Source organism: Herpailurus yagouaroundi, unplaced genomic scaffold, assembly GCF_014898765.1.
Source record: "Herpailurus yagouaroundi ecotype Mexico unplaced genomic scaffold, PumYag 410, whole genome shotgun sequence".
Taxonomy (NCBI): Eukaryota; Metazoa; Chordata; class Mammalia; order Carnivora; family Felidae; genus Herpailurus; species Herpailurus yagouaroundi.
This window is the reverse complement of record NW_024412627.1, coordinates 2684763-2709807: the sequence shown is the minus strand read 5'-3', so window position 1 is coordinate 2709807 and position 25045 is coordinate 2684763. Positions and strand designations below refer to the sequence as shown.

Below are 25045 nucleotides of genomic sequence, written 5' to 3'. Positions count from 1 at the left end.
GGAGATTATTGAAAACTCCATGATAACCTCACCTGGGACAGATTCCTTGGAAGAAGATGTTCATCCTCCTTAAAACAGTCACACAATTTGCAACTACGTGGATGGAACTGGAGGGCATTATGCTGAGCGAAATTAGTCAGAGAAAGACAAATATCATATGACTTCACTCATATAAGGACTTTAAGACACAGAACAGATGAACACAAGGGAAGGGAAACAAAAATAATATAAAAACAGGGAGGGGGGCAAAACATAAGAGACTCTTTTTTTTTAATTTTTTTTTTAACGTTTATTTATTTTTGAGACAGAGAGAGACAGAGCATGAGCGGGGGAGGGTCAGAGAGAGGAAGACACAGAATCTGAAACAGGCTCCAGGCTCTGAGCTGTAAGCACAGAGCCCGGCGCGGGGCTTGAACTCACGGACCGCGAGATCATGACCTGAGCCGAAGTCGGCCGCTTAACCGACTGAGCCACCCAGGCGCCCCAAGAGACTCTTAAATATGGAGAACAAACAGAGGGTTACTGGAGGGGGTGTGGGAGGGGGGATGGGCTCAATGGGTAAGGGGCACTAAGGAATCTACTCCTGAAATCATTGTTGCACTCTATGCTAATTTGGATGTAAATTTTAAAAAATAAAATTAAAAAAAATCATAGAAATGTAAAAAAAAAAATGTTATCAAAGATTACTTCCCGGGGCGCCTGGGTGGCTCAGTCGGTTGAGCCTCCGACTTCGGCTCAGGTCATGATCTCATGGTTTCATGGGTTCGAGCCCCACGTCAGGCTGTGCACTGGCAGCATGGAGCCTGCTGGGATTCTCTCTCTCTCTCCCTCTCTCACCTTGTGCTGTCTCTGTGTCTCTCAAAATAAGTTTAGTTTTTTTTTTAACTAAACTTAAAAAAATTTTTTTTTTTAAACCATCACAACCCCTTCTTGATGCCATTAGACCCATAATAAGGGTCAGATTTCAGTGAGTCCAGAGGATTTAGGTGCACACTATAGCTTAGGAGGAAATAACTTACACACTAAAAGGACAAGACTTGACCAAGACATATCAGCAAACACCTGGAGAATATGTATGGAAGGGGATCCTAAGGATATTAGGCCAAGTTGAGCAAAATAGAGCACTAGGTTGGGTCAAATTCTTTGATGTGGGTGCACTTACTAGAGAGTCTGGAGATGTGTCGACTCATGCAGATGGAAGTGGTCCTAACAGTTTACTTGGTAAGCTGACTGAAATTTAAACTCAGCACTGGCCTACCATAATGGAGTTGGGATGCCCGAGCTCCCTTCATAATGTGGAATAAAGAATCCAAAGGCTTAGCGAGATAGGAGTATCGGAGTAGACTTATCATGTGCAATCAACATACCTCCCTCCTAACCGCATTCCACGAGACTTCCTAGAAGATATTTCCTTCACTAAGGCATTGGGAAATACACTGGTGAGGAAAGTGCCTGCATCACTGAAAAATCTCTGTTGTTGCTCTGTGTTTGTGTAAGCCAGGTATTCCATAGAGGATTCACCACGCAATGGGTTTATCACGTGGGCTCTCTGATTTCGGTGAGGACAGGAACCTGAAGTAGCAGAGGCTATAGACAGTATATTTCCACCAAAGGTATGATGGGTACATCTGCTGTAAAGGGCAGCAGAGACATGCCAGTAATCAGAAGACTTTGGCCCACAGCAATCTTTGGCAGTGGCTGATTGGTCACCATGTTCTTAAGAACCAAAGGATGAGCAGCCTACTAAAAAGTTGTTTGATCTGTGTAACAGAAAAAAAAATCTTGCTCTGGTAGCCAAGAAATCTAACTTGAGTCACTACATTGGGAAGCCACAGTCTCTCTCCTAGTTTCTAGACCTAAGTCAGCATAGACTCAGAGCACCTTGATTAAAAGGGAGATTACATCTCCTTGAGAAAGGAACTGTGGAGGTTTGTTGGAGAAACTGTGTATTAGGGGAAAGAAAATACCCAGACCTTTTGAGAATTACTAGATACTGGCTCTGAATTGATGCTAATTCCTTGGGGGATCCAATGGTGCTATGGCCCACCAATCAAGGTAGGGGCTGAAGGTGGTCAGGTAATAGATGGATTCTTAGCTCAATTCCAACTCCAAGGGGATCAGCTGATCCATGGTCTCAACCTGTAGTTATTTCCAAGTTCCTGAGAGTATACTTTTCTTTTATCTTTGTGAGGTATTTTTTTTCATTGAGTTTTTAATTTTAATTCCAGTACAGTTAACATACAGTGTTCTGTTAGTTTCAGGTGTACCATAGAGTGATTTAACAGTTTCATACATCAACCTGTGCGCATCACCACAAGTGCACTCCTTAACCCCCATCACCCATCCCACCACCCCTCTCCCTTCTGGTAACCATCAGTTTGTTCTCTATAGTTAAGGGTCTGTTACTCGGTTTGTCTCTGTCTCTCTCTTTTTTCCTCTATTCATTTGTTTTGATTCTTAAATTCCACATATGAGTGAAACTATATGGTATTTATCTTTCTCTGTCGTATTTCACTTAGCGTTATACTCTCTAGTTGTGTCCATGTTGTTGCAATGGCAAGATTTCATTCTTTTATGGCTGAATAATATTCCTCTGTGTGTGTGTGTGTGTGTGTGTGTGTGTGTGTGTACCACATCTTCTGTATCCCTTCGTCTATCGATGGACACTTGGGCTGCTTCCATAATTTGGCTGATGTAAATAATGCTGCAATAAATGTAGGGGTGCACATATCCCTTTGAATTGGTGTTTCGTATTTTCTGCGTAAACACCTTGTAGCGCGATTACTGGATCATAGAGTAGCTCTATGTTTAAATTTTTGAGGAGGTTCCTTAATATTTTCCACAGTGGCTGTACCAGTTTGTATTCCAATCAATAGTACAGGAGGGTTCCTTTTTCTCAACATCCTCACCAACATTTGTTGTTTCTTGTGGTTTTGATTTTAGCCATTCTGACAGGTGTGAGGTGATAATGTCATTGTGGTTTTGATTTGCGTATCCCTGATGATAAGTCATGTTGAGCATCTTTTCATGTGTCTGGTGGCCATATGGATATTTTCTTTGGAGAAATGTCTGTTCATGTCTCCTGCCCATTTTCTAATTGGGTTATTTGTTTGAGGGCTGTTGAGTTCTATCAGTTCTTTATATATTTTGCATACTAACCCTTTATTGGATATGTTATTGGCAAATATCTTCTTCCATTCAGTAGATTGCCTGTTAGGAGTTTTTTGTTTTTGCTTTTTCACCTTATAGTTTTGTTGATTGTTTCCTTTGCTGTGAAGAAGCTTTTTATTTTGAGGAAGTCCCAACAGTTCATTTTTGCTTTTATTTCCCTTGCCTGAAGAAACATCTAGAAAAATGTTGCTATGGCCAATGTCAGAGAAATTACTGCCTGTGCTCTCTTCTAGGATTTTTATAGTTCCAGGTCTCACATTTACGTCTTTAATTCATTTTGAGTTTATTTTTGTGTGTGGTGAAAGTGGTCCAGTTTCATTCTTCTGCATGTTGTACAGTTTTCCCAACACCATTTGTTGAAGAACTATCTTTTTCCCACTGGACATTCCTTCTTGCTTTGTCAAATATCAATTGATCTTATAACTGTGGGTTTATTTCTGGGTTTTCTATTCTGTTCCATTGACCTATGTGCCTATTGTGGTGCCAATACCATGCAGATTTGATTACTACAGATTTGTGATATAACTCAAAGTCTGGAATTGTGATCCCTCCAGTTTTGTTTCTCTTGTTCAAGATTCCTTGAGCTGTTTGGGGTCTTTTGCGGTTCCATACAAATTTTAGGATTGTCTGTTCTAGTTCTGTGAAAAATGCTGTTGGTGTTTTCATAGGGAGTTCATTAAATCTGTAGATGGCTTTGGGTAATATAGACATTTTAACAATATTTGTTCTTTCAATCCATGAGCATGGGCTATCTTTCCATTTCTCTGTGTCATCTCCAAATTCTTTCATCAGTGTTTTATAGTTTTCAGAGTGCAGGCCTTTCACCTCTTTGGGTAAGTTTATTCCTGCTATTTTTTTTTAAATTATTGGTGCAATTGTAAATGGGATTGTTTTCTTAATGTCTCCTTCTGCTGCTTCATTATTAGCATATAGAAATGCAACAGATTTCTGTACATGTATTTTGTTCCCTGTGACTTTACTGAATGAATTGATCAGTTCTAGTGATTTTTTGGTGGAGTCTTTTCTATATATAGTATCATGTCATCTGCAAATAGTGAAAGTTTGACTTCAATTTGGATGTCCTTTATTTCTTTTTGCTGTCTGATTGCCATGGCTGAGACTACTAAAGTACTACACTGAATAAAAGGGGTGAGAGTGGACATCCTTGTCTTGTTCCTGACCTTAGGAGAAAAACTCTGTTCACTGTGGGTTTTTCATATATGGCCTTTATTTTGTTAGGTACATTCCCTCTAGACCTACCTTGTTAAGGGTTTTTATCATGAATGGATGTTGTACTTTGCCCAGTGCTTTTTCTGCATTTATTGAAATGATCATATTGTTTGTATCCTTTCTCTTATTGATGTGATGTATCATGTTGATTGATTTGTGAGTACTGAACCACCTTGCATCCTGGGAATAAATGTACTTGATCATGGCATATAGTTTTTTTAATGTGCTGTTGGATTAGGTTTGCTAGTATTTTCTTGAGGATTTTTGCATCCATGTTCATCAGAGATATTGACATTGCAGTTCTCTTTTTTCGTGGTGTCTTTATTTGGGTTTGGTATCAGGCTAATACTGGCCTCATAGAATGAATTTGGAAGTTTTTCTTCCTCTTCTATTTTTTGGAATAGTTTGTGAAGCATAGGCATTAACTCTTCCTTAAATGGTTGGTGGGATTAACCTGTGAAGCCATCTAGTCCTGGGGTTTTTTTGTTGGGAGTTTTTTGATTACTGATTCAACTTCATTGCTGGTAATCAGTCTGCTGAAATTTTCCATTTATTCCTGCTCCAGTTTTGGTAATTTATGTTTCCAGGAATTCATCTATTTCTTCTAGGTTGGTCAATGTGTTGGCATATAATTTTTCATAATATTCTCTTATAATTGTATTTCTGAGAAATTGTGGTGTTGGTTATTTTTCTTCTTTCATTTGTGATTTTGTTTGTTTGAGTCCTCTCTCTCTCTTTCTCTTTTTCTCTGTCTGATAAGTCTGGCTAGGGGGTTATCAATTTTGTTGATCTTGTCAAAGAACAGCTCCTGGGTGTTCTATTGATCTGTTCTATTGTGGGTGTTTTTGTTTGTTTTTATATCATTTATTTCTGCTCTAATCTTTATTATTTTCTTCCTTCTGCTGGTTTTGGGTTTTGTTATTGTCATTGTCATCGTCCTTCTTCTTCTTTTCTTCTTCTTCTTCTTCCTCTTCCTCCTCTTCCTCCTCCTCCTCCTCCTTCTCCTTTAGGTGTAAGGTTAGGTTGTTTATTTGAGATTTTTCTTGCTTCTTGAAGTAGGACTGTATTGCCATAAACTTCCCTCTTAGAATCACTTTTGCTACATCCAAAAGATTTTTGGACCATTATGCTTTCATTTTCATTTGTTTCCATGTAATTTTTTTATTTATTCTTTGATTTCTTGGTTGACCCATTCATTGCTTAGTAACATGTTATTTAAACTCCACGGATTTGTGCTCTTTCCAGACCTTTTGTCTTGTGGTTGACTTCTAGTTTCATAGTGTTGTGGTCAGAAAATATGCATGGTATGACTTTGATCTTTTTGATTCGTTAAGACTTGTTTTGTGGCCTAGCATGTGATCTATTCTGGAGAACGTTCCATGTCAAGATCTCTGGCAATCCTAGAACACAACCCTACCGGCAGAAGTTGATTGGAACTGAGAAGCAGGTATCTCTTTCATTCATTCATTCATTCATTCATTCATTCATTATTATTTCTTTATTTAACATGTTTATTTTTGAGAGAGAGAGAGCTCACATGCACATGCATAACCTGGGGAGGGGCACAGAAAGAGGAGGACAGAAGATCTAAAGCAGGCTCTGTGCTATCAGCAGGGAGCCCAGTGCAGGGCTCAAACTCATGAACCGTGAGATCATGACTGAGCCAAAGTCACAGGCTTAACTGACTGAGCCACTCAGGGACCCCTTTTAGAGAGAGCGCATGCTGTCCAGTTTGTCACGGTGCCTCCTTGCTTCACTCTTTTTTATTACCAGCTTTCTCATGTAGCCATTTGAATTTGGTACCCTTCGTCTATTCTGACCTCTCCTTTTAGACAGAGACTGCGGCCTCAGAGGTCCAATCACTTGCTGTAGTCGGTAGACTTAGTAAAAGACAAAGGCAGAGCTAGAATTCTTCTCTTCGGGGCCATATCCTGTTAGGCCTGTATTGTTTCTGCTACCAGATGCTGCCTCTTCTTGAAAAACATTTTGGCATTTATGGGGGAAGAGTGTCCTTGTAGGATGTGTGTTGGGGAGATAGAGTCGAATTTTCATCATAAGGAACATCTCATCTTGTTGCCCCAGCCACTCTCTGACATGTCTTAAGTGAGGAATATGCCCTCACTGTTTCGTATAAGTGGAGTCCTAGTATCATTTGAGCCTCAAACGGGGACTACTTCTCAGATACACGCGGATAAAATGCCGGGAACACTGGTGTAGTGCCTAAGGGTATTCCTGAGAATTAAAAACTCCTCGCTTAATTCATCAATGAGTTTGTGGATGTTTAGTAGATATAATTACGTGGTTTACTCCTTTCCCTAACTTTAGGGGTGTTACAATGACATTTACTTATTTATATGTAAATTCTTTATTTTGAACAAAATTTCAAACTTACAAGGAAGTTGAAAGGCTACTACAACGAACTTCAGTATGAAGTTTACCCGGAATGGGGCCCCTGGCTGGCTCAGTCAGAACATGCAACTCTTGATCTTGGGGTTGTGAGTTTGAGCCTCACATTGGGTGTAGAGATTACTTAAACATAAAATCTTAAAATAAACAAAAAAGAAAAATAAAGCTTATCCAGATCCACTAGTTAACATTGTGCCATATTTGCTTCATCATTTTTTCTGTGTGAACATAAAGAAAATACATACACATAATTTGAGCCAGTTGAAAGCAGGTTGGATATATCATATTCCTTTACCCCATAGAATACTTAAATGCATATTTACTAAGAATATACTTTTACACATCTACAATAGTTATCACATTCAGGAAATTATCCTGGATGTATTATGCAGTCTATATTACAAATTTGTCCATTTTCTCCATGTCTTTTATAGCAGTTTTTTTTTTTTTCTTCCTGGATCTAGGCCAGGATCTAGTTCACTTTTTTTTTTTTAATGTTTATTTATTTTTGACAGAGAGAGAGAGAGAGACAGAGAGACAGAGAGACAGAGACAGAGCATGAGTGGGGGAGGGGCAGAGAGAGCGGGAGACAGAGAATCCGAAGCAGGTTCCAGGCTCTGAGCTGTCAGCACAGAGCCCGACACGGGGCTTGAACTCACAGACCACGAGATCATGACCTGAGCCGAAGTCGGACGCTCAACCGAGTCACCCAGGCGCCCCTCTAGTTCATTTATTGTTAGTCATTTTAGCCTTCTTTAACCTGGAACAGTTCCTCAACCTTTCTTTGTCTTTCATGCCATGGAACAGTTTTGAAGAATACAGTCTTGCTATTTCTCTTGTATGTTTCTTTTTGTGTGTGTATGCATGTATATTTATACCTATTAACAGTATGGATGTATGGATTCCTCTTTTATTCAATGGGTTATAACCTATTACTATACTTCTATATTGTGGATCCTCAAACTGTGTCAGGTTTGGCCTCTTCACGATGGTGCCTATGTCCCTTTAATGCCCTAATACTTTTTTTAGTACTTACTTCCTGGCACAACAAAATATTCCAAACTACCTTGGTATCTTCCTTGCTCCTCCCCAAGCTGGAATCAGGAAGGAAGCTTCAAAGGGCCCTGGGACCTGGGATCTTTCTGTGGAATATTTAGAAGCCAAGATCTGGGAACTAGGTATGTGTAAATCAGTCAATCTATCATCTATTTTTTCCCCATAAATCTTATACTGATATTTCCTGTTCTGATCCAGCCCCACTAAAGTTTTGCTCACTTCTTTCCTTCCATATTTGCTTTTCCCTACTTCCGCATGATAATCCTCCTTCTCAGCAATGTCTGTTTACTTGCATGTTCAATCCCCATACCCAAGGTAATTTCAGAATTGGTATGCCACTATCACTATAGCAAACCTACTACTAAGAAGAACTTAAGGTTTGCAGTTCTTTTTTCTGTAGGCAGAGAGTGCCTGAAAGTTACTTGAATTAGTTCTATTTTTCCTCTTTCAGTGGGTCACTTTCACTCATCTAAAATAGAGTTGGGATCGTTTATTTATGTCTATATTCTGATTTTAGCTACCGTCCATCTCTGTTGATTTCACTTTTTGAAGAGGTCGACCATTAGGGGTGCCTGGCTGGCTCAGTCAATGAAGTATGAGACTTTTGATCTCGGGGTTGTGAGTTCAAGCCCCACGTTGGGCGTAGAGCTTACATTAAAAAAAAAAAAATTGGGGGCACCTGGGGGGCTCAGCCAGTTAAGCATCCAACTCTTGATTTTGGCCCAGGTCATGAACTCATGATGGAGCCCCTCGTCAGACTCAATACTGAGCGTGGAACCTGCTTAGGATTCTCTTTCTCTGCCTGTCCTCTGCTCATGCTTTCTTCTGCCTCTCTCTCTCAACGTAAACTTAAGAAAGAAAAGTTTTAAAAAAAGAAAGTGTTGACCATTAAACATGATTTGAGGGGCGCCTGGGTGGCGCAGTCGGTTGGGCGTCCGACTTCAGCCAGGTCACGATCTCGCAGTCCGTGAGTTCGAGCCCCGCGTCAGGCTCTGGGCTGATGGCTCGGAGCCTGGAGCCTGTTTCCGATTCTGTGTCTCCCTCTCTCTCTGCCCCTCCCCTGTTCATGCTCTGTCTCTCTCTGTCCCAAAAATAAATAAACGTTGAAAAAAAAATTAAAAAAAAAAAAAACATGATTTGAAAAGTCCAAGTTATATGAAAAGTTATACTCAAAGAAGTGTCTTCCTCTCTCCAGAGCTCTGTTGTTTTCCTTTTAAAAAAATGTTTAATGCTTCTTTATTTTTGAGGGAGAGAGACAGAGTGTGAGCGGTGGAGGGGCAGAGAGAGAGGGAGACACAGAATCTGAAGCAGGCTCTGGGCTCTGAGCTATCAGCATGGAGCCCAACATGGGTCTTGAACTCACAAGCCGCCAGATAGCGACTTAAGCCAACGTCAGAAGCTTAACCGACTGAGCCACCCAGGCGCCCTCTGTTGTTTCCTTCCACAAGAACATAAACAACAACCCAGGAACCCTCATTAGGTAACCGATTTTATTAGTTTGGGGGTTATACTTTTTGTGCTTTCCTTTGCAAAAATTTGCAGATACATTTGTTTCTTTATTTTCCCTTCTGTGAACAAGAGGTAGCACAGACTATAAACTTTGCTTTCTTCCTGGAAATCATTCCATATCAAATCACAGTGATATAATTTCTAAATTGCATATAGTAAGACAACGTTCCATTCACTTACCAAATAATTTGAGTGACTGTGTGCCAGCCACTGAGCTAGACATAAAAGATAGGGAAATGAATAAATATAGTCCCTGCCCTTTATAACCTCGGGGTCCGTAGAAGCAAAACCATCCCAGTACTCTGAGAGCCTGAAGGAGTGAGTCGGTAACAGGCTGTTCAAAAGAATGGACACCTGAGCTTGACGAACGAGAAGGTAGGTGAAGAAACAGCACAAGTAAAGGAAGAGTTGGAAAAGAGCAAGGTGTGTCGTGAAAATGGGAGTTTCATGAGGCTAAAACTTAGAATTTGCTGCAGGTGGAGGAGACAGAAGTGCCCATAAAGAGGCTGGAGAGGTGGCAGGGCACCCAGTGGTGCCAGTGATACCAGGAAAACGCCAGATCTGTATTATTTAGGCATCCAGGAGACATAGTCTTTAAGCTACCACTCGGATCCATTTCTTTCATAAGTATTCAATTGACTACCTGTATTGTGCGAGGCACTGCAGGTACAGTAAGAGTAGGATCCCAACTCTTAGAGAGCGGACACAAGCGAGACAGAATTAAAGGAGGTCTTAGAACGAAGCGGAGCAATTTGCCTGGCAAGCACACAGGAGGGGAACCTAACACACTCGATGCCTGGAGTGAGACACGGGTGAAGGCATACTTCCCAAAAAGGAAGGGTGACTTTTAGCTAGATATTGTGCCTGTTTGTGGTAGAGGGTTTGGGAAGGCTTCCAATGCTAATGCCTGGAGTGAAGGAAGATTGACATACTGAAAGTTTCACTGGGATTAAGACCAGAGTCATCGCTGCTCTACTCCATTCTCCACATTGCAGAGTACTCCTCTAAAAATGTAAATCTGGCCTCTTCCTTTTCTGTGAAAGGCTCCCCACTACTTTGAGCATAATGTCCAAGTCTCTTTAAAATCTAGCCCCAGGTCTCATTTTTTAAAAACTTCTTTAATTTTGGGGCGCCTGGGTGGCGCAGTCGGTTAAGCGTCCGACTTCAGCCAGGTCACAATCTCGCAGTGCGTGAGTTCCAGCCCCGCGTCGGGCTCTGGGCTGATGGCTCAGAGCCTGGAGCCTGTTTCTGATTCTGTGTCTCCCTCTCTCTCTGCCCCTCCCCCGTTCATGCTCTGTCTCTCTCTGTCCCAAAAATAAATAAAAAATAAACGTTGAAAAAAAAATTAAAAAAAATAAAAACTTCTTTAATTTTGTATTCCTGCCACGTTGACGTTTTATCTCATCCTATTCCCCTTTTATTTATCACATCCTATTCCCCTTGCCTAGCAACTCATCACCCAACGCTGGATTCAGTGTAACTCCTATCTGTGCTCATACGCTTCACCTGATACATCTCATCTAATTGTCTGGGTCTACAACTAGCTTAAACTCCTTGAAGACACGAAGCGGTCAAATTACAGTTGTATTCAGTGCATCCAGCCTAATGTCCTAATGCCCAACTGATTTTGAATGGATGAAGCCTGGCTTCATCGCAGAGGTGAGTATCAAGAATTTTGAATTAGACCCTAAGTACTTTGACCTTCAAACATTCTCTCCGTCACTACAGTTTAAGGGTTCATTCCAGGGCACGGAGAACCCATTTAGGTTTTAAATCACTTACGTTTAAAATACTTCAGGATTTAGCATATATTTATCTACAGCATGCTGAGTGTCTGTCAGTCTTTTATTTAAAGCAGACAAGCTCAAGAATAGCTCCTCAAGAAGCCCACCACCACCCCCCGAAGAGGGGCAGTCGCTAGTCTATACCCGGGATTTCTTTGCACTTAGACTCCGCCCACGAGCACCCAAATGGCGGAAGAACTGCACGCTACGTCGTGACATCTCACACAAATGCGGAGGCATCCTGACGCTACGCCACCGGCGTGGGCGGGGCGGCCGGCTCTTCCTTCCTCTCGGCTACTTCGGCTCCTCCCCTAGCGCTTCACACGCTCATTGTGAAGCGACAGCGGGCATCAACCCCTAGGGCTGTTTGAGACCTAGGGATTCTAAATCTTTGGCGCGCGTGAGCGCCCGCGCTGCTCCTTCCCCACTCCAAAGGCTAGGGGTGCGAGATTCGCCTTTTTCTCTCCTCTCCCACCCGGAGCCAACCGCCCCGGTGCGCGCGGACCTCTCGCGCCGCCGTTCCCTCCTGCCCGCCCCTCCCCCTTCGGGAGCTCCCGCCCGCGCGCTCCTCCTCTTTCCCCGGCGACGCGCACGCGCGCCAGGCCGGCTCGCGCCCTCTCGCTTTCCTCCGGCCCGCGGGACCCCCCTCCCCTTCCGCCTCGCGGCGCTTCCTCGAGCCGCGGTCGTCTCTGTCCACCCCCGACACCGCGGGGCTCCCCCCCGCCCGCCAACGGCGGGTCCCCAGCTTCCCAATCCCCTTCGCTTCCCGCGCTCTCCGGCGGGGGCCTAGCCCCAGCCTCCTCTCTCCCTCCCTTCCCCCTAATTCCCCTTCCGGACGCTGCCATCATGTTGAAGCCTCAGCCGCCACAACAGACCTCCCAGCCCCAGCAGCCGCCCCCCACGCAACAGGCCGTGGCCCGCCGGCCTCCCGGGGGCACCAGCCCTCCCAACGGCGGCCTCCCGGGGCCCCTGGCCTCCACCTCGGCTCCCCCAGGGCCTCCCGCGGCCGCTACTCCCTGCTTGGGGCCTGCAGCAGCCGCCGGGAGCGGGCTCCGCCGGGGAGCCGAGGGCATTTTGGCGCCGCAGCCGCCGCAGCCGCAGCAACATCAGGAAAGGCCAGGGGCAGCGGCTATCGGCAGCGCCAGGTGAGGAGGGGTGGGTTTCCGGGCGCTGGAGGCTAAGCTGCGGGGCGGCGGCGGCCGCTCGGCTCCGGCCCAGCGGCCGGCACCCGAGGACACCGCGCGTGGCGGGTACCTAGCTTGGCCACCTTTGAGGGGCGCCCGGGGAAAGTGAGGAATTCCCGTGAGGCTGGGGGTGGGCCCCCTCAGGTCCTAACAGGTCAGAGGGAAGGGGTCCCCGGGCGGCCACCGGGACATTTAAGGGCCGTGCTCAGCTCTCAGAGCCTAGTCAGGGCTCGGGGCTCGGGCCTTAAGGGCAGGGGGGGCGCATCCCGCCAGCGCCGTCAGAACGAGGAGTTGGGGGGGTGAAGAGGTGATCGGGGTCCCCGGCTCCATTACCACGAAGGGTCTCGCGGTCCCCGGCTTCAGCCAATGGGGAGTCAGCTGCGGGAAGGGGTCCCCGGCCGTAGCCAATGGAGGGGGACGCGCGGCCCACAGTTTGGCCAATGGGGAGGGAGGGACTTGGGAGCGGGTTGCTACCACCTCCTTCCCGGTCTGGCCAGTAGGAGGGTAGCGGGGTGGGCGGGGGAACGGAAGGAGGGACAACTGGGAGGACTGCGGGCAGGGAACCTCCAGCGCGCGCGCGCTCTTCCCGTACGTGCGCGCGGATGCTCTGTCTTATGATCCGGGCATTCGTGAGCCGCGGGTAACCTACAGGGCAGGGTTTGGGAGTGTGCGTGGCGGGGTTCGCCTGGTGTTCATGGATGAGTGGTGGGCACCCCACTCGGCTTCTTCTGCGTGTGGGTTAATGGACTTGAGAGTGGCGGTACACGCAGGCGCAGTGGGTTCTGGCCGCGGAGGGGGGATTTTGGAAGCCCGTGGGCTTTAATGCGCAGGCGCAGGCCGGGCGAGGCCTCCCGGTGGATGGCTTTTGCGGCTGCGCTGTCCCCCAGCCCCGCCAACGGCCCCCTCATCGCCCTCCTCAACCGCCGGTTACATCAGCCAGCGAAGAGCAGGGTTACCGGGCGATCAGTGACCCCTCCCAGAGTGGGTAATATTGAATGAGTAAAAGAGGTCGAGAGGAGGGTGGGTCCTAAAAGGAGTACCCTCCTCCCAGAGTTTGGGGCGTAAGGCTGGTGAAAATGATTGTCTTTTCTGTTTTGAGAGGTAACGTGCGTAAACCTGGGTAGTTTTGAATCTGCTTTCACTTTTACGTTTGGGGTGGATTATTGGTTAACGATTACTGTAGCGTTTTTGGGGGAAGCCTGTAGTCCTGGCCCCTTGGAGGTGAGAAGGTTGTGTTGAATTGACAATCATTGCTGATTGAGGTCTGTTTTAGTGGCATTTGGAGGAAATGTGTTTACTGGCTTTTACTGTCTATGCCTTTCTTCCTCTGTAAGGTGAGAGTTTGAAAATCTTGTTAATTGGTTTGTAGTCTAAATAGGCACGTTCACAGGGTATGTGATTGTCGGATACCACGTTCTTTGAAATAAATCGTATAAGAGGGATTAAACACTTTTAACTAGTTTTTTGTTTCCTCTCATAGGGGACAAAGCACAGGAAAGGGCCCCCCACAGTCACCGGTGAGTGCCTCCTCAACACACACACCCCAAAGTACAGAGGTACATGTGGGCATATGGGACAGATTAGGTGCACAAATAGTTGGGCTCAGAATAAGAAATGATGTGAGGGGAGTGTGGATATTCAGAAGGAAGGGGAGGTGTCAAGTGTCTATTTTTTCTGTGTTACTGACAGGTGTTCGAGGGTGTTTACAGCAATTCCAGAATGCTGCATTTTCTTACAGCTGTTGTGGTAAGTGGGTTCCTAGCCCGTAGGTTGTTTGAGGGATGTAGTACGCCAGTTTGCTGGAGACACTCTTCTTATTCCTCTGTTCCAGGGCTCCACTTGTGATGTGAAGGTGAAGAATGGTACCACGTATGAAGGTATCTTCAAGACTCTGAGCTCAAAGGTTAGTGGACTCAAATTAGCTTATTTTTGCAGTGGCATGTAAGGAGAATGAAATAGACTCACTGAAGATGTGAGTTGAGTGGTGTTGGACAGGCTTGTGGTGTGTGCTACTCATTTCTCTAGGCCTGTACCAGAGTAGTGCTGGAAGCACTGAAAAAATGTGGATTGGAAAATTGAGGGCTGGGTATTTTAGTGTTAAAATACTAGTCCTGTGGCTAATGTTCAGAAGACTATTTGTGTGACTGTGGTGTTGGAAAAAGGTTAGAAAGGGTAGGAGAAAAATAGTCCTATTTTGACCATCACATTTCTTGATATTGACCCTTTACTGTTGGGAAATGGGATTTTTATAGTTTGAACTAGCCGTGGATGCTGTACACCGGAAAGCATCTGAGCCAGCAGGTGGTCCTTGTCGGGAAGACATTGTGGATACCATGGTGTTTAAGCCAAGTGATGTCATGCTTGTCCACTTCCGAAATGTTGACTTCAATTATGCTACTAAAGGTACCGTGTCGAGTTTTTATGCCAGACCCACTCTTTGAGTAGAGGGCATAGAGCAGTTACGTAAGGACTTGTTCTTCTTCTTCCCCCTTTACAAACATCTTTTTTTTGAGGAGGATGGCCAGATTTTTCTTTTTGAAACTGTATCTCGATACCTAAGATGCAGTGGGATGAATTCCGGCCTGTGGTGTAGTTCTTCACATTTACCTTGTTTTGCTTTTAACTCCTTGCTTCTTTTGGACAGTTAAGATGTGGCTTGTTATGCTGCATCCACCCTCACCCACCTCTGACACACGCAAACTTTTCTTTGCTCCTGAGCTACTCATTGGGGGCAGGGGGTGTTAGAAGAAGGCTATGAAGTATCTCTTGACTCCTGATCTTCAACTCTGCCCCCACAGACAAGTTTACGGATTCAGCCATTGCCATGAACTCAAAAGTGAATGGGGAGCACAAAGAGAAGGTGCTTCAGCGCTGGGAAGGGGGTGACAGCAACAGTGATGACTATGACCTCGAGTCTGACATGGTACGGTCCCCTTCCCTGAGAACCCAAGAGCTGGGTCACTCTACTGTCTGAGTGTGGGTTGTTGACTGTGATGTCGTAGAATCAAGAGTTGCTTCTGGGGAAGGGGAGAAAAATCTCTTACTGTTGCCTATTGTTGGCAGTCCAATTCCAAATGGAAAGGTACAGAAAATAAAATAAAAATACCTGTTCTCCCAACATCTGCGATTGACCACTATTAACGTTTGCTTGAAGGTGTTGTTTTTTTTTTTTCCTAATTAACAAAGTATAGACAAGATCGAGGACCGTGTGGACCCATGTCCCTTCCAAAAACAAGCACTACTATGAATCATTTAAAATTCCTCATGAGTTAAGGCATTATGATGCTATAGTTAATCCATACAAGAATTTTCTTTCCCTTTCTGTTGTTCCTGAATTATTTCATGTTTGAGTTATTTCATGATCTACTCAATGCTTTTAGTGATTTTGTCTTATTCTGTTTATATACATATATATGGATATATATACAACAATGTATTTTTTTTTTTTTCTTTACTGGTTGGTGTTTTGACTCGTTATTTTGTTGTTAGAAATAGTGCCTTACAGGGGCACTTGGGTGGCTCAGTCAGTTAAGCATCTGACTTCGGTTCAGGTCATAATCTCACAGTTCATGCGTTCGAGCCCCACATAGGGCTCTGTGCTGATAGAGCCTGGAGCCTGCTTCAGATTTTGTGTCTCCCCTTTTCTCTTTGTCCCTCCCCTGTTCGGGCTTTGTCTCTCTCTGTCTTTCAAAAAAAAAAAAAAAAAAAATAGTGCCTTGCTGAACTTTAGAACATGTGTCCCCATGCACGTACGCTAAATTTTTCTGGGACATTAACCTGGTAAGGGATTTGTTAGGTCCTGTAAGACCTTGGGTTTACTAGTTGTTAGCAGTTTGTCCTACAATTGCTAGTACTAGTTGATATTCCTGCCAGCCTTGTTTCTATTTTCCACGCCTGGTTTGGTCAGACCTTTTTTTTTCAGCCTGGTGGAGGAGAATGACAGGTCATTGTTGCTTTCCTTGTTGGGTTTTAAAACATTCTCCTTCCTTCCCACCTTAGTCCAACGGATGGGACCCCAATGAAATGTTCAAGTTCAACGAGGAGAACTATGGTGTGAAGACCACCTATGATAGCAGTCTTTCTTCTTATACGTGAGTGTCTTGGTACTTCCTAGATGATGCAGTTTGAGGCCTAGGGTCGTGGCATTTGTTCATTCTTTTCTGGGTATCTAGGATGTCCTCTCCCCACTCCTAATCTGTCTTGTATATTGTCCCCTCAAAATACCAGGCCATCTCGTTGGTAGAATTAACTGCTTTTTTGTCCGTTTATCCATGCTTTTCTTCTAGAACTTAAAACATACTGATATGTGCGTGTAAATACTCCTCAGGTTCAGAGATAGGCCTTGTTGCTCTGCCTAGGACCTAGTAGATGCCCATTAAATATGTTGAGTTGTTGAAGGGATTAAACATCCACACGCCTGAACTGGTGATAGGACCGATAGAAACGTTTTTCCTTTTTCTTCTCTTGTCCCCTGGCACTGGGGTGGTGGTGGTGATCTGTGGTGGTCCTCTTAGGGTGCCCTTGGAGAAGGACAACTCGGAAGAGTTTCGTCAGCGGGAGCTGCGTGCGGCCCAATTGGCTCGAGAGATTGAATCAAGCCCCCAGTACCGCCTGCGGATCGCCATGGAGAACGATGATGGGCGCACTGAGGAAGAGAAGCACAGTGCAGTCCAGCGGCAGGGTTCAGGGCGGGAGAGCCCCAGCCTGGCATCCAGGTGATTGCTGGGGGCGGCCTGGTCTGTTTGGGCCTCTGTACGGGCTAGGGCTGGGGCCAAGAGCTTTGTACACTCCTTTCTAAGTTTCACAGCCATGTAAGATACAGGTTAGTACGTAGTTTTCCCCAATTTTCAGGTGTAAGAGTGAGGCCTAGAGCAGATAAGTAATTTGTTCAAGGTAACAAAGATTAAAGCTTGTGGGTTTAGGGAGGAAAAAATGAGTTTGATTCCCCTTTTTTGCTCTGCAGGTTAATCCATTTGTAGGTCTTATTCTTCCCTTCATGCAAATGAAATCAGAGTGTATATGATGTCCAGTAACAGTAACCTGTAAAAGCTGTACCTTGAACTATAACGTGATACTATTTTTCTCATAGGTCAGGATGGTAGAATGTGGAGCTTTGGCCAGGTTGGTCAGGTCAGGGATTGGCACATCATAAGATCACAAGCCTTATAGCCACAGAACATTTAACTAGAACAGATTTTCAGGTGGGGCAGTGCAAAAAGCCGGAGCCAGGCAGGGTATGTGTGTGTATACATGTACACATGTGTTTTGGGAGGGAAAACTTCATTTTTCCAAAATGTGTGGGCTTTATGACTAATCGACCTTGCTTGAACTCTCTCCCCTAGGGAGGGAAAGTATATCCCTCTACCCCAACGAGTTCGGGAAGGTCCCCGGGGAGGAGTTCGATGCAGTAGTTCCCGGGGTGGCCGCCCTGGCCTTAGCTCTTTGCCACCTCGTGGCCCTCACCATCTTGACAATAGCAGCCCCAGCCCAGGTTCTGAAACACGTGGTATCAATGGAGGTGAGTTAAGCGGGCTTTGGGGGGCAGGGGGCGGTGGTAGGGAAGCCGATAGGAAGGAAGTGGGAAGGAGAATTGAAAGGATAGGTGGGTTGGAAGGGTGATGCGTTGGTGATAATGTAATAGCAGATACTCTGCCTCTTTTTTCCCCATCTTAAAAAAAAAAAAAAAAAAATAGGCCCTTCCCGCATGTCCCCTAAGGCACAGCGGCCTCTGAGAGGTGGTGCCAAGACTGTGTCTTCACCCAGCAGTAGGCCCTCTGGAGAAGCTTCTGTTCCACCTCCTCCTGCAGGTAAAATTTCAGCAGTGTTATATGAAGAAATAAAAATTTGTGGGGGATGTAGATGTCAGTTGTTGGAAAGCTGGGTTGGGAGACTGTTCCCAGATGAAAGAGATGTTTTGGGGGTTTTGAGTTTATGCTTTTTAGGAAAGAAATTTGTTTCCCTCCCGTAGAAATACCAATGTAGCAATCCATGGTTTGTGTTTGGTTGTCAGATGTCTTTTGTTTAAATTAGTTGTCAGGGTGACTGGTTGGCTCAGAGGAGCATGTGACTCTTGATCTCAGGGTTGTGAGTTCAAGCCCCACATTGGGCATAGAGCTTACTTTAAAAAACAACAGTAACAAACTTTTAAGTTAACATTTTACTTATTTTTTAAAATGTTTAATATGAGAGAGAGCATGCTCAGGGGAGAGGAGAAAAGAGAGAGAGAAATATCCCAAGCAGACTCTGAGCTGTCAGCATGGAGCCAAATTCAGGGGCCCAGTCTCACAAACCATGAGATCATGACCTGAGCCAAAATCAAGAGTCTGGCCACTTAACTGACTGAGCCACCCAGGTGTCCCAGTTGTCAGCATTTTAAGACAGGAGAAATAGAAAATTTTCAACTTCTTTGGAAATACAGAAAGTTCTGCACAGTGAGTCTGCTCCTGTAAAACATTCTAACCTTTTATGGTGCCCAGCAATCTGTTTTACCTGATTAGGTTACCTGCCTTGCTCTTCTAGGAATTTAGGTTTGACCTTGCATATTAAAGGAAAAGGGGTGGGGGCGCCTGGGTGGCTCAGTCGGTTGAGCATCTGACATCACCTCAGGTCATGATCTCCTAGCTCTTGAGTTCAAGCCCCTCTCATCCAGCTCTGGGCTGACAGCTCAGAGTCCGGATTCAGTTCTGCCTTTCTCTCTCTCTCTCTCTCACTCACTCACTCACTCACTCTCTCACTCTCACTGCCCCTCCCCTGCTCATGCGCTGTCTCTCTCTCCAAAAATAAACAAACATTACAAATAATTTTTAAAAAAACAGATAAACTTGATTTGGTGTTTCTAGTAGGTTCCCTATGCCCATTGTGCACTGACCAGTAACCATCGTACAGCTTTCCCTTTTCTTCCAGTGGGCCGGATGTATCCCCCACGCTCTCCCAAGTCGGCTGCCCCTGCCCCAATCTCGGCTTCCTGTCCTGAGCCCCCCATTGGCTCAGCAGTACCAACCTCTTCAGCTTCCATCCCTGTGACATCATCAGTTGTGGATCCTGGAGTAGGCTCCATTTCCCCAGCTTCTCCAAAGATCTCATTGGCCCCCACAGATGGTAAGAGCCACATGGTTGAGGGCTTGTGGACAATGTGAAGTGTGGTTCTGGACAGAAGGACCTTCAGGCATGTGTCTCTTCTTGCTCAGTAAAAGAACTTCCAGCCAAGGAACCTGGGAGAACTCTGGAATCCCAGGAGCTGTCCCGGATAGCTGGGAAAGGTGAGGATTTCCACCCCCACCCCCCACCCCCCGCTGAGGTCTGTGTCCTTTTAATTAGGAGAGCACCTCAGTTAGTACCAAGAGTTTGTTGGGGTTTGGGAAACAGTAGCTTGTCAGTCATGTGATCCTAATTTGTTCTATAGAACTCTCAAGCCTTTTTTTTTTTTTCTTGTTTTCTTCGTCCTTTGGGCTACTGGCATTGTAGCCACCTTGAAAAAAGAAATGCGTATTTTTTCCTTTTTCACTGTTTTTCATAGTCCCTGGCCTTCAGAATGAACAGAAACGCTTTCAACTGGAAGAATTGAGAAAGTTTGGGGCCCAGTTTAAGGTGAGAGGAGTATGGGAGTGAGCCAGGGTGTAAGGATGGAGGGAGGGTGAGGGGGCTTATAGAAGAGGCACAGGACTAGGTGGAATAGAAGAGATGAGACCAAGCAAGGAGGAAGGAAGGAAGGAAGGAAGCCACGCCTGGGGTCTGGACCAGCTGTCTGGGCACTGTATGTGTGCTTTTCTCCTTCCAGCTGCAGTCCAGTAGCTCCCCTGAGACCAGCCTGGATCCTTTTCCTCCCCGGATCTTAAAGGAGGAGGCCAAAGGGAAAGAGAAGGAGGTTGATGGTCTATTGACTTCAGAGCCAATGGGGTCCCCAGTCTCCTCCAAGACAGAGTCCGTATCGGATAAGGAGGACAAAGCACCCCTGCCACCGGCAGGAGCCACCGAGGGGCCAGAGCAGCCCCCGCCACCTTGCCCAAGCCAGACTGGCAGCCCCCCGGTGGGCCTCATCAAGGGAGACGAGAAGGATGAGGGCCCTGTTGCCGAGTGAGTAGGATGGGGAGCTGGGCAGGTGTCGGGGGAGATGAGCAAACTGTGAAGATTGACTTTGTTTTTCTCTCACAGACAAGTGAAGAAGTCCACACTGAACCCCAATGCCAAGGAATTTAATCCCACAAAGCCTCTGCTGTCTGTGGTGAGATGGAATGGGCGAAGGTGGACTGGTTTCTCTGAGGGAGGCTTGGGAGTGGGGGGAGAGAGCGTGGGGAGAGAGGTCGTGAAAGTAGGGCTGCTCTAGGGCAAACGTGTCAGGGTTGGGGGCGAGGGGTCACGATATGTGTGGCAGGTTTTTATGTGTTTAGGGTTTAGCTCAGGGAGTATGTGTGTTGGGCTAGTTCTGAACATAGGTTTCATTCAGATCCCTGATTTTGGTTTGAATGACAAGCTATTTAACTTTTTGGCTTTTGTTTCCTCACCTGTATTTTGAGAATACTCGTCTCAGGGGGTTCAGCGTGAGGCTTAAGCAAGATGAAGGGTAGAGTGTATCTGGCGTGCAGTGCTCCGTTACTGTTATAAGCCCAGGAGGGGCATACAGAGATCAAAATGCACGCATCCTCTGTTGTCTCTTACTACAGAATAAATCCACCAGTACCCCGACTTCTCCGGGGCCCCGGACTCACTCAACTCCTTCCATCCCGGTGCTCACAGCAGGCCAGAGTGGGCTCTATAGCCCCCAGTACATTTCCTACATACCTCAGATCCACATGGGACCAGCTGTTCAGGTAAGAGGAGAGACCGAGTGAGTCTAGGCTAAGAGGCTCGGCTGGGCTGGTGAGGACCGGGTCAGGCCGTTCTGGGCATTTGTTAGCAAGCTGTTCAGCCTCATTTGTATCCTTGTTCGTAGGCACCTCAGATGTATCCATATCCTGTATCCAATTCCGTGCCTGGACAGCAGGGCAAGTACCGGGGAGCAAAAGGTGAGCAGAGTTGGCAGGGCTGCTCCGGCGGCAGGGGGGTGGTGCTGCCTCGTTGCCTCCTGGCAGAAGGAACTTAAGCTTGGCGTTCTCTCCCTTTCCCCAGGCTCCCTGCCCCCGCAGCGCTCGGACCAACACCAGCCAGCCTCAGCCCCTCCGATGATGCAGGCCGCCGCCGCCGCTGGCCCCCCTCTTGTGGCTGCCACACCGTACTCTTCCTACATCCCCTACACCCCGCAGCAGTTCCCGGGCCAGCCTGCCATGATGCAGCCAATGGCCCACTACCCCTCACAGGTAACTGAGGCACGGGAGGGAGACGGGAGTACAGAGCTGAGGGTCACTCGGGTTTCGGTCCTGGCTCCGGCAGGACCCGTAGCAAAGCACTGGTACTCTCTAAAGCACAGGTAAAACGGCGTCTCCTTGCTTGCACCCTTGTGAACGTTAAACAAGGTGGTTGTGGCAAAGCCGGAGTCGTGCCGTGTACGGGTTATCGGGCAGCGCGACATGCCCACCGCTCCTCTCTTGTCCTTCCAGCCGGTGTTCGCCCCCATGCTTCAGAGCAACCCACGCATGCTGACGTCGGGGAGCCATCCCCAGGCCATTGTGTCGTCCTCCACCCCTCAGTACCCTTCTGCAGAGCAGCCCACCCCCCAAGCCCTGTATGGTGAGTTCTGTGCCCTTCCCGAAGACTGCTCCTTAGCCCTCTCCGATGTGCTTGGCGCTGATCCCTTCCCTCTTTCCTGCTGTAGCCACCGTTCACCAGTCCTATCCACACCATGCTACGCAGCTCCATGCCCACCAGCCGCAGCCGGCCACCACGCCTACTGGGAGCCAGCCGCAGTCCCAGCATGCGGCCCCCAGTCCCGTCCAGGTGCCTGCCATGGGGGATCCGAGTGGTTGGGGCAGGAGTGGGCGGCTGGAGGAGGGGGATGGAGCCGGGGGTTCATTTCCTTCGGGCATGGTCGGGAGTCGGTGGGGGGGGGGGGGTAGGCCTGGTACCCGAGGAGTGGGGTGGCACTCACCCTTCCCCTCCCCCTAACAGCACCAGGCGGGGCAGGCCCCACACCTGGGCAGTGGACAGCCACAGCAGAATCTGTACCACCCAGGGGCCCTGACAGGCACGCCGCCTTCTCTGCCACCGGGACCTTCTGCCCAGTCCCCTCAGAGCAGCTTCCCCCAGCCAGCCGCTGTGTATGCCATCCATGCCCACCAGCAGCTGCCCCACGGCTTCACCAACATGGCCCATGTTACCCAGGTAAGAGCCCAAGGGACTTGCTTTCTATGGGTCTGTTTTGCCATCAGGACCCGGGTCCTGGGGCTATCCTGCTGCCCCTTTCCTCAGTGGTCTGAACACCAGGCTTCTCGGAGCCTGTGTGTAGCTTCTGGGGTGCTCCCAGCTGGGATTTTTTGTTGTTGTTTTCTGCAGGCCCATGTCCAAACTGGAATCACAGCAGCCCCGCCCCCTCACCCTGGGGCTCCCCACCCGCCCCAGGTGATGCTGCTGCACCCACCCCAGAGCCATGGGGGCCCCCCCCAAGGCGCGGTGCCCCAGAGTGGGGTGCCTGCACTCTCAGCTTCCACACCCTCACCCTACCCCTACATCGGACACCCCCAAGGTGAGCAGCCTGGCCAGGCGCCTGGATTTCCAGGAGGAGCCGATGACAGGATTCGTGAGTTCTCGTTAGCTGGGGGAATTTGGCATGGAAGAGCTGATGGGCTGCAGGTGGGGCAGGATGCACGGGTTCTGGGAGGGGAGTGAGGGGTCTTGGAGGCAGGGCTGTCCCACAGGGCGCCCGCCGACCTGCACCTGTCTGTGAAGTATGTAGGGTGGGCAGAAGCCACAGTCGCCGCCGCCAGGGGCTTGCTCCTGGCTCTGTCCTTTGCTTCCCTCCGTCCTCGCTCAGTTGTGATCCAGCAGCCCCCCTCCCCACTGCCTCCCCAGCTCTCAGTGACCCCGACTGTCTCCTGACTTAGCCGAGGTAAGGTCAGCGCAGCAGACAGGGCCAGGCTGGGGTGTGGGGGGCTGAGCTGGGCACACGAGTAAGGGCTCTGGCTCACTGGGAAACAGCGATTGATCTGTGCTTCTGACAGCCCCATGAGACACCTTGAGGAGGCCGCTCCTACCCACACACTCCCCCCACACCCCACACTGGACGGCATTGGATGAAGGGACAGCTGCTTGGGTTCTAATGCTCCTGCTCTCTTCTCTTTCCCCTCCAACCAGTTCAATCTCATCCCTCCCAGCAGCTCCCCTTCCACCCCCCGGGGAACTGAAGATTGTCCTGGCCGCGACCTGAGACCTCCATGAGTGGAGGGAAGAGTGATCTATGTCTCTTCCCCCAGCAGCTCGGACCAGTCCCAGCCCCCCAAACCCCCCTTTACCCCGGGGGAGCTGGGGAATTCCTGCCAAGCACCTTGAAGGGGGGGCGGGGCTCGAAGTGGGCAGGGCCAGGGTCCAGCGGGGGTGGGGGGTTCCTGCTCTGCCCCTGCCCATCCCCACCCCATCTTGCCCTCCCATCCTCTCATCTATGCCCCGCTGGAGACGGAAGATCTTTTATTTTCTATTATTTATAACCTCAGACTTGGGCCCCCCTGTTTCTTTCTTCCCCATTAACTTGAGTGACCGGCGTGAGAGACAGACAGACAGATGCCCTACAAGGATGGTTGGACAAGGACTTTTACTTTTTATTACATAAAAATATTAAAAAAAAAAAATTAAAAAAAATAAAATTTTAAACTAACTTAACCTGCCTGTGGTTTCCTCTGGAAAAAAGAGTAAGATAGCAGCTGTCAAGTCTTAGGTGTCATGAGGTGGCTCCCAGCAGTGGGTGGGGACAGCATAGCAGTACAGTCTGTGGGTGCTGGTCCTTCTGCCTCTCACTGCCACACATCACCCAGCCTCCCGGGGACTGTTCTCTCATGTAGATGTTGGCCTTGTCTTGAGGTTTCAGGTTTGTAGGTAGTTTTTAAGTTCACGTTTCTAAAAGGTTAGAACGTGTGTGGCGGGGGGGGGGAATCTCAGGCTCCACACCATCAGCACAGGGTTCAGTCTCCTGAACCATGAGCTCGTGGTCTGAGCTGAAATCCTGAGTCCCAGTGCTCAACTGACTGAGCCACCCAGGCACCCGTTTTAACTGAAAATCATTTCCTCCTTAGAGCATCAGGGAGGTGGCACTAGTACTCGTGGGTGGGCAGGGGTGTTTCAGATGGGACCAAAGCCAGAGAAGGTGAGCTGAGGAGCAGGGCAGGAAAAGGATTCCATACCAGGCTACAGATCCAGGGTGTGAGGGTTGGAAACCTGGTAGTTGGGGGGGCATGATGAGCGTATATAGAGGTAAACAGAAAACAGATGTGCAGGGGTGGGGGTCCCCAGTGGAAGAGCTCTCTTAAGGGATGGCAATTGTGGCTGGGGGTGGGGCACTGATGGAAGAGGCAGCAGCAGAAAGCCAGATGAGCTCAGAATGTCTCCGAAGTACTGAGATGGAATTGCTGTGGGTGCTGGGTGGTCCTCCTCAGGGAAGAGAACTTTGCTTCGTCCCACGAGGAATCCCGGGAAACCTTTCAGCCTTGCTCACTGACTAAAGCAAACCTGCCCTATCTTTGGACAGGACTTCTCGTGAAGTGCTTTTTGTTGCTGTCCTTTTCTTGAGCCCACTTCCGTGCTGTGAAGTCACAGGTTGGATGGTGACTCTCAAAACAGCTCTTA

The 25045-nt window shown here is 47.7% G+C and overlaps 1 protein-coding gene and 2 long non-coding RNA genes across 23 annotated transcripts; 2 read left to right on the top strand and 1 right to left on the bottom strand.

Annotated features, from left to right (window-relative positions):
• Positions 1-1538: 1538 nt before the first annotated feature.
• On the bottom strand, positions 1539-22474 carry LOC121022488 (uncharacterized). Its single transcript, XR_005786970.1, has 3 exons — positions 22362-22474; positions 10854-10864; positions 1539-1549 (listed from the first exon to the last, which is right to left on the bottom strand). It is a non-coding gene; the product is annotated as an uncharacterized LOC121022488 (long non-coding RNA).
• Positions 7533-11433, top strand: LOC121022487 (uncharacterized). Its single transcript, XR_005786969.1, has 3 exons — positions 7533-7985; positions 10821-11031; positions 11322-11433. It is a non-coding gene; the product is annotated as an uncharacterized LOC121022487 (long non-coding RNA).
• ATXN2L (ataxin 2 like) lies at positions 11490-24080 on the top strand. Of its 21 annotated transcripts, none has more exons than XM_040463635.1 (24): positions 11493-12301; positions 13821-13857; positions 14030-14086; positions 14172-14243; positions 14593-14743; positions 15139-15263; positions 16340-16431; positions 16855-17055; positions 17683-17858; positions 18034-18147; positions 19226-19438; positions 19528-19599; positions 19857-19927; positions 20118-20413; positions 20492-20561; positions 21001-21147; positions 21270-21342; positions 21446-21633; positions 21874-22003; positions 22089-22210; positions 22382-22594; positions 22766-22955; positions 23159-23318; positions 23564-24080. In XM_040463635.1, the coding sequence occupies exons 1-23, from the start codon at positions 12003-12005 to the stop codon at positions 23311-23313; spliced, it is 3264 nt and encodes a 1087-aa protein (XP_040319569.1). In that variant the 5' UTR covers positions 11493-12002; the 3' UTR covers positions 23314-23318; positions 23564-24080. The 21 variants fall into 21 exon arrangements, with proteins under 21 accessions (XP_040319586.1, XP_040319569.1, XP_040319567.1 ...); XM_040463633.1 differs by having other exon boundaries at positions 22766-23009; positions 23587-24080; XM_040463631.1 differs by having other exon boundaries at positions 22766-23009.
• The last annotated feature ends 965 nt before the right edge of the window (positions 24081-25045 follow it).

Bases quoted from the DNA above. Each gene is read 5' to 3' on its own strand.
- ATXN2L (XM_040463633.1), top strand. From the start codon at position 12,003: ATGTTGAAGCCTCAGCCGCCACAACAGACCTCCCAGCCCCAGCAGCCG. The intron at 17,056-17,682 runs GTGATTGCTGGG...TCTCTCCCCTAG, and splicing joins AGCCCCAGCCTGGCATCCAG to GGAGGGAAAGTATATCCCTC. The intron at 22,595-22,765 runs GTAAGAGCCCAA...TGTTTTCTGCAG, and splicing joins ACATGGCCCATGTTACCCAG to GCCCATGTCCAAACTGGAAT.